Source organism: Canis lupus, chromosome 16 (genome assembly GCF_011100685.1).
Source record: "Canis lupus familiaris isolate Mischka breed German Shepherd chromosome 16, alternate assembly UU_Cfam_GSD_1.0, whole genome shotgun sequence".
Taxonomy (NCBI): domain Eukaryota; kingdom Metazoa; phylum Chordata; class Mammalia; order Carnivora; family Canidae; genus Canis; species Canis lupus.
Window position 1 is genome coordinate 7,115,237 of NC_049237.1, and position 18,900 is coordinate 7,134,136.

The following is an 18,900-nucleotide window of genomic DNA, read 5'->3' on the forward strand; positions in this document are numbered from 1 at the left end:
GATTTTTTTTTTCCTCTTCCTACTTTGTTAGAAGCCTGAACTCTTCTCTCTGTAGCATTCCAGCTGTTTCTCTCTTTAAATCAGGCCAAATTTGTAGGTTTTCAGGATGATTTGAAAGTTATCTAGGTAAGTTGGTGTGGACAGGTGACTTGGGGACCCTACTCCTCTGTCATCGAGCCCCGCCCACCTATTATATGAAATGTTAATAAAACTGAAGGCAGAACTTCAATATCCCATTTTCAATAAAACAACTAAACAGAAGACTAATAAGAAAATAAAGAACTTGAACAGGATAAACTCACTAGGCTTAAAAAAAAAAGAGTTCACACCACCCAGTAAAAGCAGAATACACATTCTTCTCAAGTGCACATGGAACATTCTCCAAGACAGGTCATAGATTAGGCCAGAAGTCTCAACAGGGTTACAAAGATTGAAATCAAAGTATATTTTCTGACTATCTATAATGAATAAAACTAAAAATCAGTAACAGAAGGAAAATTGACAAATGATATTTGCTGTGGGCTTTTCGTAGATGGCTTTTAAGATGTTGAGGAATGTTCCCTCTATCCCTACACTCTTGAAGAGTTTTGATCAGGAATGGATGCTGTATTTTATCAAATGCTTTCTCTGCATCTAATGAGAGGATCATATGGTTCTTGGTTTTTCTGTTGCTGATATGATGAATCACGTTGATTGTTTTATGAGTGTTGAACCAGCCTTGTGTCATGGGCAAAAGACATGAACAGAAATCTCACAGAGGAAGACATAGACATGGCCAACAGGCACATGAGAAAATGCTCTGCATCACTTGCCATCAGGGAAATACAAATCAAAACCACAATGAGATACCACCTCACACCAGTGAGAATGAGGAACATTAACAAGGCAGGAAACCACAAATGTTGGAGAGGATGCGGAGAAAAGGGAACCCTCTTACACTGTTAGTGGGAACATGAACTGGTACAGCCACTCTGGAAAACTGTGTGGAGGTTCCTCAAAGAGTTAAAAATAGACCTGCCCTACGATCCAGCAATTGCACTGTTGGGGATTTACCCCAAAGATACAGATGCAATGAAACACCGGGACACCTGCACCCCGATGTTTATAGCAGCAATGTCCACAGTGGCCAAACTGTGGAAGGAGCCTCGGTGTCCATCGAAAGATGAATGGATAAAGAAGATGTGGCTTATGTATACAATGGAATATTACTCAGCCATTAGAAATGACAAATACCCACCATTTGCTTCAACGTGGATGGAACTGGAGTGAAGTAAGTCAATTGGAAAAGGACAAACATTATATGTTCTCATTCATTTGGGGAATATAAATAATAGTGAAAGGGAATATAAGGGAAAGGAGAAGTGTGTGGGAAATATCAGAAAGGGAGACAGAACATAAAGACTCCTAACTCTGGGAAACGAACTAGGGGTGGTAGAAGGGGAAGAGGGCGGGGGGTGGGGGTGAATGGGTGATGGGCACCGAGGGGGGAACTTGACGGGATGAGCACTGGGTGTTGTTCTGTAACTTGGCAAATTGAACACCAATAAAAAATAAATTTATTATAAAAAAAAGAAATAGTGCAAAAAAAAAAAAAAAGAAAGGAAGAAGGAAAGTTCTATTCACAGATGGCATAATCCTATATATGGAAAAATCCCAAAGAAACCCACAAGAAAGCTACTAGAGCTAATGAATAAATTCCACAAATTTGCAGGGTTCAAGATCAACACAAACAAGTCAATTGCTTTTCTTTTTTTTTTTTAATATTTTATTTATTTATGACAGATACAGAGAGAGAGAGAGAGAGGCAGAGACACAGGCAGAGGGAGAAGCAGGCTCCATGCACCGGGAGCCCGATGTGGGATTCGATCCTGGGTCTCCAGGATCACGCCCTGGGGCAAAGGCAGGCGCCAAACCGCTGCGCCACCCAGGGATCCCTCAATTGCTTTTCTATACAAGAGCCTGGAATGGTCAGAAAAGAAAATTAAGAAAACAATTCCATTCGCAGTAACACCTGAATAATGAAAGACCTATTACCTAAACACCTTTTACTTATACCTTAAAATACAGTTTAACCAAGGAGGTGAAAGACTTGTACACTGAAAACTAAACAACACTGCTGAGAAAAATTAAAGCAGACTATTGTATTAATGAGCAAATGACGGCTTCTGTGTACTGGCTCCTATCCTAGCTTGTTCACCTCACTGCTGACCGAGACCTGGCCTGATAGCTTAATAGCCGACCAGCTGTTAACTTTTATGTATCTAATTATTTTTCAAATAGCCAAAATAAGCATATTTCACTGTTTTGAACCTGCCTGCTTTGCATATGCCCTTCAGGGTTGTATGGTAATATGGCTCTGTCCACTTCTCCATGTCATACTCTCACCTTTTTGCTTCCTTTCCTCCAGATACCCTAATATTCTCTCTGCTTGCTGCACAAGTTTTGCTCTCTCCTCCTGCCTCAGGGCCTTTGAACATACTATTCTTTTTTTTGAACATACTATTCTTATCTCTTCAATGTTTCCTCCCCTTTTCACCCACCTTTCCTAGTTAACTTTTAGTCATCCTGCAGCCCCTACTCAAAGGTCACTTACTCAGGAATGCTTTCTCTGACACATTCTATGAAATGCTCTCATTTCACACATCACTTTTTCTCATGGCATTTTTTACAGTTCATAATTATGTGTGTGTGTGTGTGTGTGTGTGTGTGTGTGTGTTCAGTTTGCTGTTATTATTTCTTTTCAATGCCAGTTCTCCATCTGTATCAGGAAAATAAATCATTTTCTTTTTTCTTAGCTATAGCATATATCAAGGGTTCAATTATATAGCGGTCCTGGCTGGCTCAGTCAGTAAAGCATGTGACTCTTGATCTTGCAGTTGTGAGTTCAAGCCCCATGTTGGGCGCAGACCAAACTTAAATAAAGATAAATATTGGGGATGCCTGGGTGGCTCAGCAGTTGAGCATCTGCCTTTGATTCAAGTCATGGTCCCGAGGTCCTGGGATGGAGTCCTGCATTGGGCTCCCCACAGGGAGCCTGCTTCTCCCTCTGCCTGTTTCTGGCCTCTCTCTGTGTGTCTCTCATGAATAAACAAATTTTTAAAATCTTCAAAATAATATCTATATCTACACCTATATCTATGTATCTTTGCTTCTCTTTCATGGTAAGTGAAGTTGAGTGTATTTTCAGTTTTTAAAGCCTTTTGTATTTGTTTCTCTGAAAACTGCCTCCTTATATACTTACTATTTTTCTATTGTTTTGTTGGCTTTTCTTATGATTTTTTTCTTTTTTTCTTATGATTTTTAACACATTTTTGCACACAGTGAAGTAAATATACTCTTTTAGTCTCATATGCATTAGAAATATCTTTGTTTGCTCTTTGCCTTCTGATTTTGACTATGCTTTGCCATGAAATAAATTTTTTAATTACACAGCATTTCAATCTTTTTATGCATGGCTCTCAAGTTTTGTGCTTTGTTTGCAAAGTCCTGCTGCAGGGCTACATTCTTCTGTTGTTATGAAATGTTTTCTCTTGAGCTATTTTTTAGGCTATGGGTGATATTACTGTTTGTTTACTGTTTTTTTAGTCTTTCAGTTTTTCTTCAATAAACTTTGCTGCTCTTATAAACAAAGATAAGCAATAAACTTTTAAAACTTTATATTTACTTTAAACTTTCTTATGTAAAGGAGATCCTCTAATAGTTTAGTGCAAAATGTATGACTTTTGTTCATCATAACATATATTCAATCTACTTTATTTCTTGTTCAACTGAGTTACTTACTGTCATAACAAACTGTAAAAATGTTACCTTTCTCCTAAAGGAGTGTTTTAATTTTTACCAATATACTTATTTATTTTTTACTTTTAAAGATTTTATTTATTTATTCATGAGAGACAGAGAGAGAGAAAGGCAGAGACATAGGCAGAGGAAGCAGGCTCCCTGTGAGGAGCCCAATGGGGGACTCGATCCCAGGACCCCAGGATCACAACCTGAGCCAAAAGCAGATGCTTGACCACTGAGTCACCCAGGTGCCCCTTATTTATTTTTTAAGATTTTATTTATTTATTAATGAGAGACACAGAGTAATTTTGATTAATGTAAATTAAGAAAATCTTTGAAATGTAGGGTAGACAATATTTACTATTAGTGAATAGGAAGTTGAATGACTTACTCAAGGTCACAAAGAAATTTAGTAGCAAATCAGTTCTAGTGACCAGAGTCACCTGATTTCTAGACTAGTGTTCATTATGAATACAAAATATTACTTTTATAGAAGGTTTCTTATGAATAATGAATTGTCCTGGATGATCTGTTAAAACCTACAAATTCTGATATTTTGAGACTTAGACATATCCTTGTAGAAACTGTTTCATTTTGGCACATAATAGATGCTCAGTAAATTTTATGCATATATCTTATTCTAGAGTAAACTCTAAAGGGGGGTGAGATGTAAATTTGAAAATGGGAAAAAGAAAAATAGGTAAATTTCCTTTATAATCTCAGAGTATGGAAAGACTCTCACTGTGATACAAAATCAAGAGACACAAAATAGATGACAAATTTGACCACATGAATATTTTTTAAAGTCCAGCTATTGCTTGTCAAAGTGACCCTAAGGTAAATCAAACACAACAAACAAATATGGAGAAAATATTGATAAACTATATCACAGGTAAAAAGCTAATCTCCTTAACATATAAAAAGCTCTTAAAACCAAGAAAATAGATTAAAACCTAACAGAAGAAAGTAAAAAAATATAAATAAATTGTCCTCAAAAAAATATACACTAATGGTCCTTACAAAAATGATGTTAATCTTCACTCATTATAAGAGAAATTGACATTAAAATTATAAAATATCATTTCTCATCTATCAGATTGGTAAAAATGATTTGCTGGGAAGATGGAGGCAGGACAGAGAAAACTGCTTTTTCTGATGACCAGCTCCCCTGATGGCAGGTTCAAGAACACTCTCAGAGGGAAGGAGGATGGGTATGTCCACCTACTATCCTATGGCATTGGAGATAAGCTTTCAGGTGTGTCTACTATACTAACAGGCAATTGATAGTATGAGGGTATGTCTTGTTATGTTATGACACAACATCTCCAAGAACACACAAAAAAGGAAGAGAAACAGATGGAGATAAACATGTAAATATAAATAAATATATAGGAGTCTATCACTGGTAAAAGTTGGCTGAAATACAAGGCTTAGCTAGATGGCATCAGAACATCCCAAACAAGGGGGGGAAAAGGACCCTAGGCTTCCCCCAACCCCTCATTCCTTTTCTCACTCTGCCTCTGCAAAATCCACCACGTGGTTTCTGGCCTTCTTGTGGGTCTCTGGCTCTCAGAGAAACAAAAGAAGGCAAAAGGAGCTAGGCTTGGTTTCTGCCCCTGAACTCATGAAGCAGAAAGATCCCTTCACCCTACAATAGGAGTAGGGGAGGGAGTAGGTCAACGGGTCAGGAGTGTTTAGGGACAATCTCTCCTCCCGGAAACCAGTGAAGCAAGGAATAAATGTAACAACTGTAATCATAATCTGTCATACTTAATCCATGAGCCACCCTTCCAGTTATATACAGCCATTTTTCTGTGTACACTCACCCTGTCCTATCCTCATTCTGGACTACTTACTATTTGCCAAATGCTTACTTACCAAATGCTATCCCTATCTCCCTAAATTCAGACTTCTGTTCATGCTGATTCTGACTCCTGAAATGCCCTCTTTTTTTTTTTTTTAAATATTTTATTTATTATTTATTTATTTAAGTCACAGACAGAGAGAGAGAGAGGCAGAGTCACAGGCAGAGAGAGAAGCAGGCTCCATGCACCAGGAGCCCGATGTGGGATTCGATCCCGGGTCTCCAGGATCGCGCCCTGGGCCAAAGGCAGGCGCCAAACCGCTGCGCCACCCAGGGATCCCTGCCCTCTTTTCCTGTCTTTTTCTATGAATGTCCTCCTAAGACTTTAAGACTCGCTTAAGTGATTAGTCTTTTTTTTAAGATTTTATTTATTTATTAATGAGACACAGAGAGAGAGAGAATCAGAGACACAGGCAGAGGGAGAAGCAGTCTCCATGCAGGGAGCGCGATGTGGGACTCATCCCGGGACTCGATCCTGGGACTCCGGGACCATACCCTGAGCCAAAGTCAGATGCTCAACTGCTGAGTCATGCAAGCATCCCTAAATGATTAGTGTCTTAAGTGACCTGTTCCTCCAGCTAGATGTGATCTCCCCCTCATTGGGATTTCCCAAATACTCTGTATGTCTCTAGAACCCAGCAGCTCAGCATGGCACAAGTTATTTGTGAATATGTCTTTTTTTTTAATTTTTTATTTATTTATGATAGTCACAGAGAGAGAGAGAGAGAGAGAGAGGCAGAGACATAGACAGAGGGAGAAGCAGGCTCCATGCACCGGGAGCCCGACGTGGGATTCGATCCCGGGTCTCCAGGATCGCGCCCTGGGCCAAATTTGGGCAGGCGCCAAACCGCTGCGCCACCCAGGGATCCTGAATATGTCTTATCCCAATTATGTAGCTTTGAGTTCACAGTTCTTAGTTCTGGGCAGGGTCAACTGTTATAGTCTTCAGAGAGTTGGCTGCAATATCTAACACATTGCATGTATTCAGTAAGTTTTCATTAAAAGAGGGATAAATCTAGGTGTAAATCTATATAGAATTCCCCAGGTTTTTTCCAAAAAAGTTCTGCCAACTGAAAATCCAAATGCTCTTTGTTACATGTATACATGCATCATGACCTTCAAACAGCAGTGATGTGTGAGACCAAAGTGGTGGTCGCCAGAGGGGAGGTGGGCAGGGGATGGATGAAACAGATAAAGGGGATTAAGAGGTAGAAACTTACAATTAGAAAATAAAAAGTCATGGAGATAATAAGTACAACATAGGAAATGCAGTGAATAATACTGTAGTAACATTGTACGGTGACAGTTGGTGACTACACTTATCATGGTGAGTAGCGTATAGAATTGTTAAATCGATGTATAGAATTGTTGAATCAATACGTTGTACATCTGAAACTAATGTAACATTGTATGTTAATTATATGTCAATAAGTTTAAGTTAAAAAGTTTTGTAAATATAGTACAGTTAAGACAGACATTAATTTTCAATGCAAAATTACTATAATTTTGTAGCAAAAAAAAAAGAGGTGATGTACTTCTTAGGGATCTAATGATCGAGTAAGGTTTTCAATCTACTGCATATCTCTCATGTGTCAGAGGCTTTACATTGGTTATCTCATTCAACCACTACAACAACCCTATTCCTAAGGTAGTATCTAACATTTATGGAGATCTTACTATGTACTATGCCATGCCATCTTTTAAGAACTCGATACTTAATACATAATTTATAATCTGCAACTAGTCTATGTGGTAGTAGTGGTATTAACTCTGTTTTAATATTTAAGGAAAGTGAAATAGATAGAGGTTATGTAACACACCCAAGAAGACTCTCCGAAGTTGTAAGTAATAAAGCCAGGATGCAAATGCCAGCAGCCTGACTCCACAGCCTGAGCCCTTAGCCACTAGTTATTATTATCCCCCTTTTCAGAATGACAAAACTGAGATCTAAAGGGCTTAAATAATTTACCCCAGCACACAGTAAAATTATAAGTGAGGCTAGATTTTGAAACAAAATCTGACTCTACAGCTTCCTATCAACCTCTAAATGTCTTCTACCTCTCTTACAAATGAACTTTCTCTCTTAATAAACTTAAAAATATTTGGGGGCACCTGGGTGGCCCAGTCAGTTAAATGTCCAATTCTTGATTTCAGCTGAGGCCAGATCTCAGGGCCCTCAGATGGAGCCCTGTGTCAGGCTCCACACTCAACAAAGAATTTCTTGAGATCCTCTCTTTCCCTTTGTCCCTTCCCCCACTCATCCATGTACACGCTCTCTCTCTCAAATAAATAAATGAATCTTTAAAAATATATATATTTTGAGCTATAGAGCTTTGGGACCCAATACAGGAAGATGGAATGCGGCCCAGGTGAAATGATAATCTAAATAAAACAAACTTTTATTTTCCCCCATCAAACACAATGCTCTCTTGAACTTTTGAGAGATGTTCCAGGATCTTAAACTATTAATTCCATCTCTAAATAAAGAAGGAAAGCAATGAAATTTAAATTACTTAATACATAATAGATAAATTACAAGTCCCTTTGACATCTGCCAGCAGTGAGTGCTGCCAGAAGGAGATATAGGGTAGAGATGGCAAAAGGAATACAAATCGAGACCCCAGGGGTTTTGCAGTGCTGGTATTATCAGGACGGTGATGGTCCACTGACCAGTGCTGGTTTCTGAACTGATTGTTACTGTTCTGTGAAAAGAACATTACAAACATGAAAGTAGACATTTAGAAACACTTAACAGCAATCTGGCTTGTTCTGGGATCCAGATGCAAATCCAAGGGCTTCTGCCAACTGATTTTGAACAAACCAACTCCTGAACTTTGGTTGCCGTATTAAAATAAAGGTGGTCCTTTAGAGGCAGAGGCAAGGACTAAAGACCTGACATGACTTGAAATTTACAAAGAGTGAGGAGTAGATGGAAGCGAGGCGAGGAGAGACATGAAACAAAGCTACAGGGAGATGTAAGAGACAAACCCACACCTCTGAACAGCCCACAGCCGGGTAAGAACACTGGGAATTTATCTGTGTGGCTCCCCCATCTCATTTCTCAGCGGTCAAGGTTCATGCCCCAGGTTACAACTACTCAGAATTCATGATGATGCCATCTTCCCCTTAACAGGCACTCAAAAGCCCAAACTAAGGCCTGATAGTGTGCCTTTTTATACAAACTTTAAAGTAGTGTGGCAACTTGGTATGGATAGGCTCAGCTTATGGACATGAAACCTATTCATGCTCAGAGCTTCAACTCAGCCTCCAGCCAGTTTAGAGAGGCCCAAAAAGGTGGTGGCAGTATGATCAAGGAGACAGGGAAAGCCTTTGGAAGCACAGAGGCAGTTGAGAAGATCTGAGGAGATGCAGAATGTTTGTGTCTAATAAAAATGACTCCATAGGTATTCTATAGAAATTAATAAGAATGAAAATATAAAGCACTTAGCACATGTTGGTCTAGATTGATGGCAAAGACAGAAGGAACTTTGGAAACTGTATCATTTGAGATGTTTTTAATTATAGCAATGAAAAGCCCAATTCAAGTTGTCTTAAACACTGAAAGTAACTTCATAGTTACTGGATTATACAACTAAAAATATCCAAAGAGAAGACTTAAACTCTGGCATGGTTTTATCAGGACTTCAGCTACATTTCTCGGCAATTCTTTTGTTTTGAGCTCCTCTGTGGATGTACTTCATCCTTAGACAGTTTCCCTGGTGGTTGCCAAGTGAGAGCAGCAACTCTGATGTCTCACTCACCTACCACATTGCCCAAAGCAAGGTCTCAACATAGCTCATTACAATGTTATCTCAACACTGAATATAGAGGGACTGATGTTTAATAAGCCAAACTGCACCATATATTCATCCCCACCCCCACTAGTAAGCTTAGGTCATGCAGACCACACCCTAGGATATGACCATGATCTAAGAGAAGAGGAGTGGAGTGGACTCTGGGCAGTAGTCACAGTGTCCCACCACTGAGATCATCAGGTCTAATTCTTTTGTTTTTTAGATAAAGCAAATCTAAAAACCAAAGCTCATTGACTTTCCAAATTTACAATTTTACAATTTTTTGTTTGTCAATGAAGAACTGAACCACAGTCTACTGAAACTGAATATCAATCCCCTACATACTCCCAATGAAGAACGTTGAGTGTGGAAGAAAAATGGTAATGTCAGAAACATGGAAGGCACGTATGTGGTAATAAATATGGTGAGATGACGATAGTTCACCCAGGGAACCAATAGAAATGAAGAGCCATAATCAGACTAAGTGGTAAATACAAGCAAGATATGTAACATATACACATGAGTTTAGAAGGGATCTTTGAAGTACCATATACATAAAATTATGTACCTGAGAGGTGATCCCTGTCCTCTTGATCTGAAAGTCAGACATGACTGACTCATAAGACTGGAGACAGGATGGGGAACCAGAGTGTAGAGAAAAGTCATCCTCTTGACCAAACAGGGCAAGCATTCCTATTCCCATTGTTATATTCTCCACTTACTATACTGAAATCTATTGGTTGGTATCAGAGATCCATTTTGATGCAAAGTACTTAAGCTACAGAGAAAGTCATGGAACATGAGCCCAAGTCTGTGTAAAGAGAAAAAGGAACCAGAAAGAAAATGAGCAGTGGTTGGTGGGAATGTCAGGAGAGAAAGGTGGATGTGATACCTGAAATTCTTAGTAGACTAACTTGGAGAAGAGAGAGAGAGAGAGAGAGAGAGAGAGAGAGAGAGAGAGAAGGAAGAGGAAGAGGAAGAGAAAGAGGAAGGAAGGAAGGAAGGAAGGAAGGAAGGAAGGAAGGAAGGAAGGAAGGAAGGAAGGAAGGAAGGAAGGAAGGAAGGAAGGAAAAGTAAGGGGAGAAAAGAAAAATCTTTAGAATCAATCATATACAGGATTGGATAAAATTGGGTGAAACTGATAGGATTATTAGAAAAGTTTTCACACACTCCGAAATTTAGTGGTGTGATAAACAGCCCAGGTTCAGTTAGATACATGGATGATGATGAGATGATGATTAGATGGATAGGCAGACAGAGAGACAGACAGCTAGATAGGTAGACAGGTAGACCTTTTCCTTTTCAAATTGAGGAATGAGATGACAAAGAGAGAAGATATTTATACAAGAAAAACTCAAGTCCAGAAAATATAAAGAAGAAAAAAGACCCTCAAATTGAAGAATTCATGACCCAATCAATAAGAAAAAAGACCCTCAAATTAAGAATTCATGACCCAATCAATAAGAAAAAAAGATCCTCAAATTGAAGAATTCATGACTCAATCAATAATTAAGATACCTGACTCAGCCTAGAACTAGTAAGACCTGTAAGTATGAGGCCGAAGAGCACACAGGGCAGGACTCAGCGTAGGTTGTTAGGAAGATCATCTCAGTAAAAAGTTCTCTTGAAACTAGTTCAGTTGGCTGATGACAATACACAACTTGGCATACGGTAAGGATGAAAAGAACGGTTAGCAACCAGGAGAAATAGGAATTAACTAACTAGGCAACAAAAGGGTGAAACAGGAGGAAACTGTCAAAATTAGTAAGCGCTGCCAATTCCCACACTATTCCTCTGCATACAAAGCACTTTCCACATTCTCTGATGGCCATGAAAGTCTTAAAAGGAAAAACCCTTTGTTTTTGTGAATGTGTAAAAATAGGTGATTTAATCAACTGGATAGCAATTTGATTTTTAAGAAATCCTAATTATTTCACAGCATGTAGCAGAATAAAAATGCATTTCACATTTCTGAGACAAATTTTTTGAATGTTCAATATTTTTACATGAAAATGGATAGGCTTTAGTATAAAATCAGTTTAATCTCTCGTGGATTAATGAAAAATAATATTTGAAGAACACATTTTTGGAATGACGAGCAATTTTTCAGTGTACTTGTGGATGAAAGTGTGTGATCATGAGTACCCAAAGGCATATATGAAAACTCCCAGGCAAAATCCTCAAGAACTCCACCACTTTGTACCCTCCTTTCAGAAAACATGTGTGATTTTAAATAAAAAGCAGTAAACCAGAAGGAAAATGCATTGGGGAAAAAATTCCATCCTATTATTTATAAATATACATTATAGTTTTATTCCCAAACACAGAATTCCTGTTTATTCCAAATACTAAAATGACTTTTGGGTGGCCTCAGTAAACCTAATAAACAAACATGAATTCTATAGATCTATAGATTACTTACTTACTATAGATTAGTAAGTAACTAATGGGAACTAACTACAACCACCCATATATATACAAACATACACACACACACACTTACCCAGGAGACATCTGGTCATTAGAAAAATTGCTAATCATCTGACCAACTTTTGGTAAATTATCGCTCAGCTATATGATTTACACTTTGCCCAAATAGACCCCTGGTAGTTATTTTCCCTCAGTTCCACTTGTTTTTTTGTGTTTTTAAGATAAGGCAGAGAGTATTTTAACAGAAATATTTGAGTTTTGTAGAATCCAACAAAGATTCCTGAGTGAATTCCAATTCTTGAGACTAGCACTCATGTTTTCAATATTTTAAACATTCAGTCATGAGTTAGGAATAAGCAAAGAAGCAGTTAAAGAGACTAGAGCCATGCCAACACTCAGGAGTCATCAACGATCTCTTTTGAAACTCCAGTCAGATCTAGATCCTATGAAAGACTGGGACTGAGATATATAGCATGATTGCTGTGGATCAGCTGGGAGGTAAGTGTGTCAATGGAGCTCTATATCAGCTTATTTTGTAGACATAATGTTCTTGATCCACGGAACGTAGCTGTGTAGGTCAGTGAAGACAACAGTGTATCCTGTTAGAACACATCCAGTTCCCCAAGACAAAATTCCTTGTAATTCACGGCCACATAAGGCTGGTGCAGCTGTGACCACCTGCCAGATAGAGTAGAGGGATCAGAACTTTCTTCCCACCTGAGATTTCCTCAACACCTGAACAGAAATGAGAGCCACTACATTTACCATGCAAAGGGGTTCAAGATATAAGAATACAGTATGAAAGCTTCTTTCCATTGCACTAACTACCCCTACACCTCCCAGTCATCCCTAGACAGGTATTCCCAAGCAGTCGCTGGGAGATAGCTTTCCACTCCCCAACATCTGTTTCTATCATCTCTATGACAGGGTGGAGAAGAAAGAGTCATCATTCTTCAGCTCCCTTACTCTCTGAGCTCCTATCCTGACTGAAAAATCCAGCACCTCAACAAACAGTAGAGACTGAGCTTAGGGGCAAATGAGGTAAGAAGACTTACCTGGCAGGGTTCTTGACTTCCTAGTGTGGGTCCTATACAAAACATGTCTTCTAGGAGTTTTTCACCCAATAATTTTTTGCAGTTTATATTAGAGCTCATTTGAATTGTGATGCTTTGCAGATTATTGTTTGAATTTCCTAAGCACAAAAAATAAAGGAGATTTTGATTCCTGTTTGCCTTTTCATAAAGCATCCTGCCTCCTCCTCCTTCAGGGCTTCTTCTCAGTAAGAATGGACAACCACGGATCAAACACATCTTCTTACTCAGTTTATCATCTCTGACAGATTATAAGCATCAAAGGGTGGTTTCTGAGAAGACATTGCACACATCAAACAAAATCTGAATCCAAGCCCTGTCATTGCCAAGCTGATGATCTTGGATAATTCATTTCCCTGAGTCTTAGTTTCCTGGCTTATAAGATATAAATCTCAAGGAAACTTATCTATATGATATGTGATAATGGCTATATGTACAGATGCTTCATGCTTGGTACACAATTAGTGATCAACAAATGGTAGTTACTACCATTGTTATAATTGATAATGATATCACTCCTTTTAGGTAAAGAGAAAAATATGATTTTTACCAATTTGCAAATTAAGATTCAAAGAAGTAAAAGAATTTGTTCAAGTAAAAGAATTTGTTCATAAACCTATAATGAATGTTAGAATCAATACTCAAACATAGATTGCTGAATTCCAGCCCCTGCGGTGTGCCAATGTGATCCATATATGCAACACTTTGATTAGGATTTGATCCCCAAAGCCCTAAAGATCACTTCTTCTACTCTAAAAAGCCAATACTGCTGTTCCCTTTCTAGCTTTATACATGTGCTTAGAAATCTGGCACTAGCCTGATAAGTTTCCAATTCCTTCCCCTAATTCAGAGATCCTAAAGATGTAAATATATCTAAGAACTAACTCTTCTTTGTGATAGTCACTCACCAATAAAGTATTTATTCTCTAACCAAGTGTGAATCAAGCAATCTTTAACTGCATTCTTGAAAGTAGGCCACTGTAAATGCCTTGTGGAGATGAAGGTAAAAGGTATAGCCAGCTTTATCAACATGAGGTCATCTTTAGGAGAGGTAGCAGTGAAGTTTGGGTGGATGAAGATCCTCTCATAACGTAGGATCTCCCCAGTAAAGTCTCGAAGATTCATGAAGCTGCCATAAAAGATGATCTGAAGATCTCTGAAAAGTTAAAAGAGAAAAAAGACTTGATACTCTCAGATTCCAAGGCAGACAGACACACACACACACACGCACGCGCGCATGCGCGCACACACACAATTTCCTTCTATGATAACCCATTTAACTGTTTCCTCTCATATTTGTCCACTTAATCCTTTATGTGTAGCATATGTGGTCATGGAGGTTATGCATTATATAAGCCAATGCGTTGCTATTCACATAGACTATAATGTGAATAGTGCCTCCAGGAGTTAAGCAATGCAATGGGTGGGCTCTACTCTTAGCATAATTCTAGAAAGAAGCTCCAATTCAAGACCTAGAAACAGCAGAAAGAAGCATGCAAATGGATAGTCAGAGCTTTTATGAAAGTAGTAGGCTCTGTTAGGGAGGTTCCTTTGGGAGTTGGGGGGGAATAGGAAATGTGAAATTGTACAGAGGAAATGAGTAACACCTTTGAGAGTTTAAATATTCTAAAGCTAGGAAGGATCACCTGAATATACTATCCTCTACTCATGTTTATCAAAACTGCTGGATTAACAGGGTTTTCTGCTGGTCCTTTGGGAGAACAACAGTCAAAAATCTTGTATGTTCCAATGAGATCCAGTTTAGATCAACTCACTAACATGGCTCAAGAACAGGGTACTTCCATGAAGCCTCTGAGTCTCCCACTCAGGGATTTCTCCAACCACAAGAATAGAACAAGTACCATATTGGTACTGAGCACCAATGTTTTTGTTGAGCTCCCAAATATTAAGATCACATTGTCTCCTAACAATAGTACCAACTGTCTCTCAGTTTGTCATGTTGGAATGTTACAGGATAAAGTTTAAAGAGATAGGACAAGGGGGTGCCATGAGTGGCTCAGTTGGTTAAGCATCTGACTTGATTTTGGCTCAGGTCATGATCTCAGGGTTGTGGGATCAAGTCTCATGTTGGGCTCTGCACTCAGCAGGGAGTCTGCTTGTCCTTCTCTCTCCTCTTCCCCCCCCCCCCCGGTGGCATGCACATACTCTCCCTTTCTCTCTCTCTCTCTCTCTCTCTCTCTCTCTCTCAAATAAATAAATAAATAAATACCTTTAAAAAATAAAAATAAAGAGATAGGATAGGAACAAGCCTGATAAATTCAACCTTGAGCCAAGCCCAAGGACTGACAAATTTAAAAGGTCTCATCAGAGCAACATACTTTAGACAAATTTTGCTTTGGGTTACTTTTACAAGATATTAGACAATATAAGGATTTTCCTTTGTTCTGCTGTGTTCCTAAGAACTACCATACTTTTTAAAATCTGTTTGCAGTGAAGGATTTTTCTGGGTCCCCAGATGGGTATGACTGGTGTTTGGCCAAGTTGTTTTTTACTGACTGCTGCAGTTCTCATTGAATCATCTCAGTCTATTTGATTCTCTATACCAAACACATGCTCCCTTTCTGTTTAAATGCATAAGATAGCTCTCCAATTGGCATAATTCTCCCAGAACAATATAAAATTGCAGTGGCCACTAGGAGGAACTTTTGACAAGAGCAAAATTGCTCATTTGACAGATACATTTTTTTAAAAATTTTATTTATTTATTCATAGAGATGCAGAGAGAGAGAGGCAGAGACACAGGCAGAGGGAGAAGCAGGCTCCATGCAGAGAGCCTGATGTGGGACTCGATCCAGGGTCTCCAGGATCACGCCCTGGGCTGCAGGCGGCGCTAAACCGCTGCGCCACCAGGGCTGCCCCTGACAGATACATTTGATCAAAAAGGAAGACACCTTCATGTTAACATTCTTTCTCTTGTCTTTCTAAATGAGAGATCACTTAATGACCCCCATCCCACCATTCCCATACCCTGGGAATTAATGAGTACTGTTGTTTTAATTATACAACTTGCTGGAACTGTTAGGCCTGACTTACTGTTTAATTCAGTTGTAGTAACTCTCTTGTGCATCTGTGTTTGTCAAATTAGCTTTTTCTGTTGCTAATATTACTCTCCTTTCTTGCTGAAGAAGACATTCCTGTTGAAGGTGTTAAATTTAATAAATATCTAAAACTGGTACCCTCTAATATTTTCTCTTATCCTTCCCCTATGTCTCTTTTTTCCTTCCCTTAAGAAATTTTGTGATTTAATTTATCATGAAATATAACTAAATACAAAGGTTTATATGGAAAATAACTCATGATAAATAGATGATTCTGGCAAATTGGAGTGAGTGAATTTCAGCTTAAGGCAACTCTTCAGCATGAAAAACAAAATGTGGTGGAAAAGCAAGAGAACAGTGGTTCCCTCTGAGGGATATGGAGGCAATATAACTAAGTAAGCATGTGAGAACCTACCTTACACATAAAGGACCTAGAAAAGGAAGAGCAAATAAAGCCTCAAGTCAGCAGAAGAAGGGAAATAAGAAAGACTAGAGCAGAGCGGGGAGGTAAGATGGTGAAATAATAAGGATCCTCATTTTCATTTAGTCCCCCAAATTTAGCTAGCTAACTTTCAAACCATCCTGAACACCTATGGATTCAACCTGAGATGGAAAGAAAGAATAGCTGGAACACTACAGAGAGAAAAGTGATCACTTCTTGCAAGGTAGTAATGCAAAGAGAAATGGAGGAGATATATCAGAAGATAAATGGCAGGGAGAGGGAGCCTTTGCAAGCAGCTGCTGGAAAGCAGTTATAGCACTAGGGCGTTCAATTGGGTCCTTTAGAAATCTGGTCCTGAAAGAGTCTTCCTTGCCTGAAAAGTGCTCAGTGGTGAAATAGGGCAGAACTGCAAGAGGGACAAGGAGATCTCAATATTCCCAGAGGCACCCAGGAGAAAGCTCAACTTGTGACGCAAACCACAAACCATGGATGGATAAGGGGACCACTGACACCCTGGGTCCTGGTAAAGGACTGGAATGCAGCAACTCTCTGATAGTTGCCAGGAAGGCAGAGCAGGTGCACACTCCAGTGGCTGAATGCTCCCCACCTCAGAGCCCAGCAGTGGACAGAAATGTGCTATCCTCTAATCCCTCCAGGAGAGGCAGAAACCAGGGAGGGCAAAAGACGGCAAAAGCTTTCCCACCACCAGACGCCCTTCAAATTGTATGAATCAGTGCCCCCACGCCTGCCTCCAGGAGGATCTGAGTCAGCATCCACTGGGAGACTGCAATTCAGTGTCTACTGGGAGCTCTTGGCTCTTGGGCTGGAGATCTGGCACCATGTTGTGTTTTTTTTTTTTTTTTTTTTTCCTTTCACCTGGGAGAGGTGTAGCCTCCAGAGAACAAAGGCCTCATAGGACAAACTTCTGGAGAGCTCAGATACCTGGAAAGGGGCGGGGCATCTCCACCCAGGCACAGACACCTGACAATCAGCACAGCAGGCCCTTCCCCCAGAAGACCACCTGGAAGAACAGGTGAATAGCAAGTTTACTGACCAACCAGCACTGGAAAGCTCTAGGACTGAGGGAAAATAGTACATACAACTCGAGGTTTCTTCCTTATGATTCATTTTATCTTTCAGGTTAAAAATTTCCAATATTCTTTTTTCCTCTCCTATCTTAACTACAATATTTTATCAATTCTTCATTTTTAAGTTTTTTTTCCATTTTGATTTTCATATTTTAACAATTACATATTCTTCATTTTTGGTCTCTTTTCAACATATTCAATTTAATTTTTATAGATATATAAATTTGGGGGGAGTTTTGTTTTTTAAGTTTGTTTTGTTTTATAATTTTGGAGTTAATACCTTCTACAAATACACTCAGAACCAAGTGGAGCACTGTTTTTGGTCCACTCTGTGAGATATATTCTCTCTTCCTTCCCATCCTTCCCTCCTTTTTTTCTTATTTTTGTTTTTATTGTTGCTGTTGTTTCTCTATATAAGTTTTGCTTTTTTATATGAATTTGGAATTTAGTGCCATCTAACATACACACCAAAATACAGTTTTTAAAAATTTTTTCACATTTGTGGTGGGGTTTTTTTCTGGTCCCTGACATCTTCAGGATTGCCTAGGGTATATTTTACTTAGGTCGTGGTTGATATTTTTGACTCTGCTTACTCATACTGCCATTCTGCACTGGACAAAATGACTAGAAGGAAGAATTCATCACAAAAGAAATAACCAGAAGTAATACTCTTGGCCATAGATCTAATGGATATAGATTTAAGTAAGATGTCAGATATAGAATTCAGGATTAAAATTATTAAATTACTGATGACTCTTGAAAAAAAGCACAAAAGACTCTAGAGATTCTCTTACTGTAGAAATGAGATCTAATCAGGCTGAAAATAAAAATACTTTAACTGAGATGCAGCCTAAACTGGATGCTCTAACAGTTAGGGTTAATGAGGTAGGAGAGAGTGAGTGGCATAGAACACAAAATTATGGAAAGGAAGAAAGCTGAGGAAAAGAGAGAAAAATAACTAAGAGCCCATGAGGAGAGACTCTGAGAATTAAGTGATAATTTGAGAAAGAATAGCATTTGTCTTATTGGGATTCCAGAGGGTGTGGAGAGAGAGAGAGAGAACCAGAAAATATTTTTGAACAAATCATAGGTGAAAACCTCCCTAATCTGGGGAAGGAAACAGGAATTCATAACCAAAAGAACAAAAGATCAACAAAAACTGATTAATACCCCAACATATAATAGTGAAGCTTGAAAATTTCAGAGATAAAGAAAAAATCCTAAAAGCACTCATGACAAGATATTCCTAACTTATATGGCAAGAAATATCAGATTAACAGCAAACCTATCCTATCTGGCAGGCCAGAAAGAGCTGGCAGGATATATTCAGGGTACTAAACAAGGAAAACATG

The 18,900-nt window shown here is 38.8% G+C and overlaps 1 protein-coding gene across 3 annotated transcripts in view; it reads right to left on the minus strand.

Annotated features, from left to right (window-relative positions):
* Window positions 1-1,843: 1,843 nt before the first annotated feature.
* LOC100688918 (putative inactive serine protease 58) overlaps window positions 1,844-18,900 on the minus strand; it is a 48,204-nt gene continuing 31,147 nt past the window's right edge. For 2 of the 3 annotated variants that reach the window (XM_038559373.1, XM_038559372.1), the window contains exons 3-5: window positions 13,868-14,115; window positions 12,924-13,060; window positions 12,164-12,546 (exon numbers count right to left, since the gene is read on the minus strand). In XM_038559373.1, coding sequence (XP_038415301.1) covers window positions 12,397-12,546; window positions 12,924-13,060; window positions 13,868-14,115 — 535 coding nt within the window. In that variant the 3' untranslated portion in view covers window positions 12,164-12,396. Of the gene's footprint in view, window positions 1,960-12,163; window positions 12,547-12,923; window positions 13,061-13,867; window positions 14,116-18,900 lie in introns of those variants that run through there. The other variant, XM_038559374.1, reaches the window with a different exon arrangement.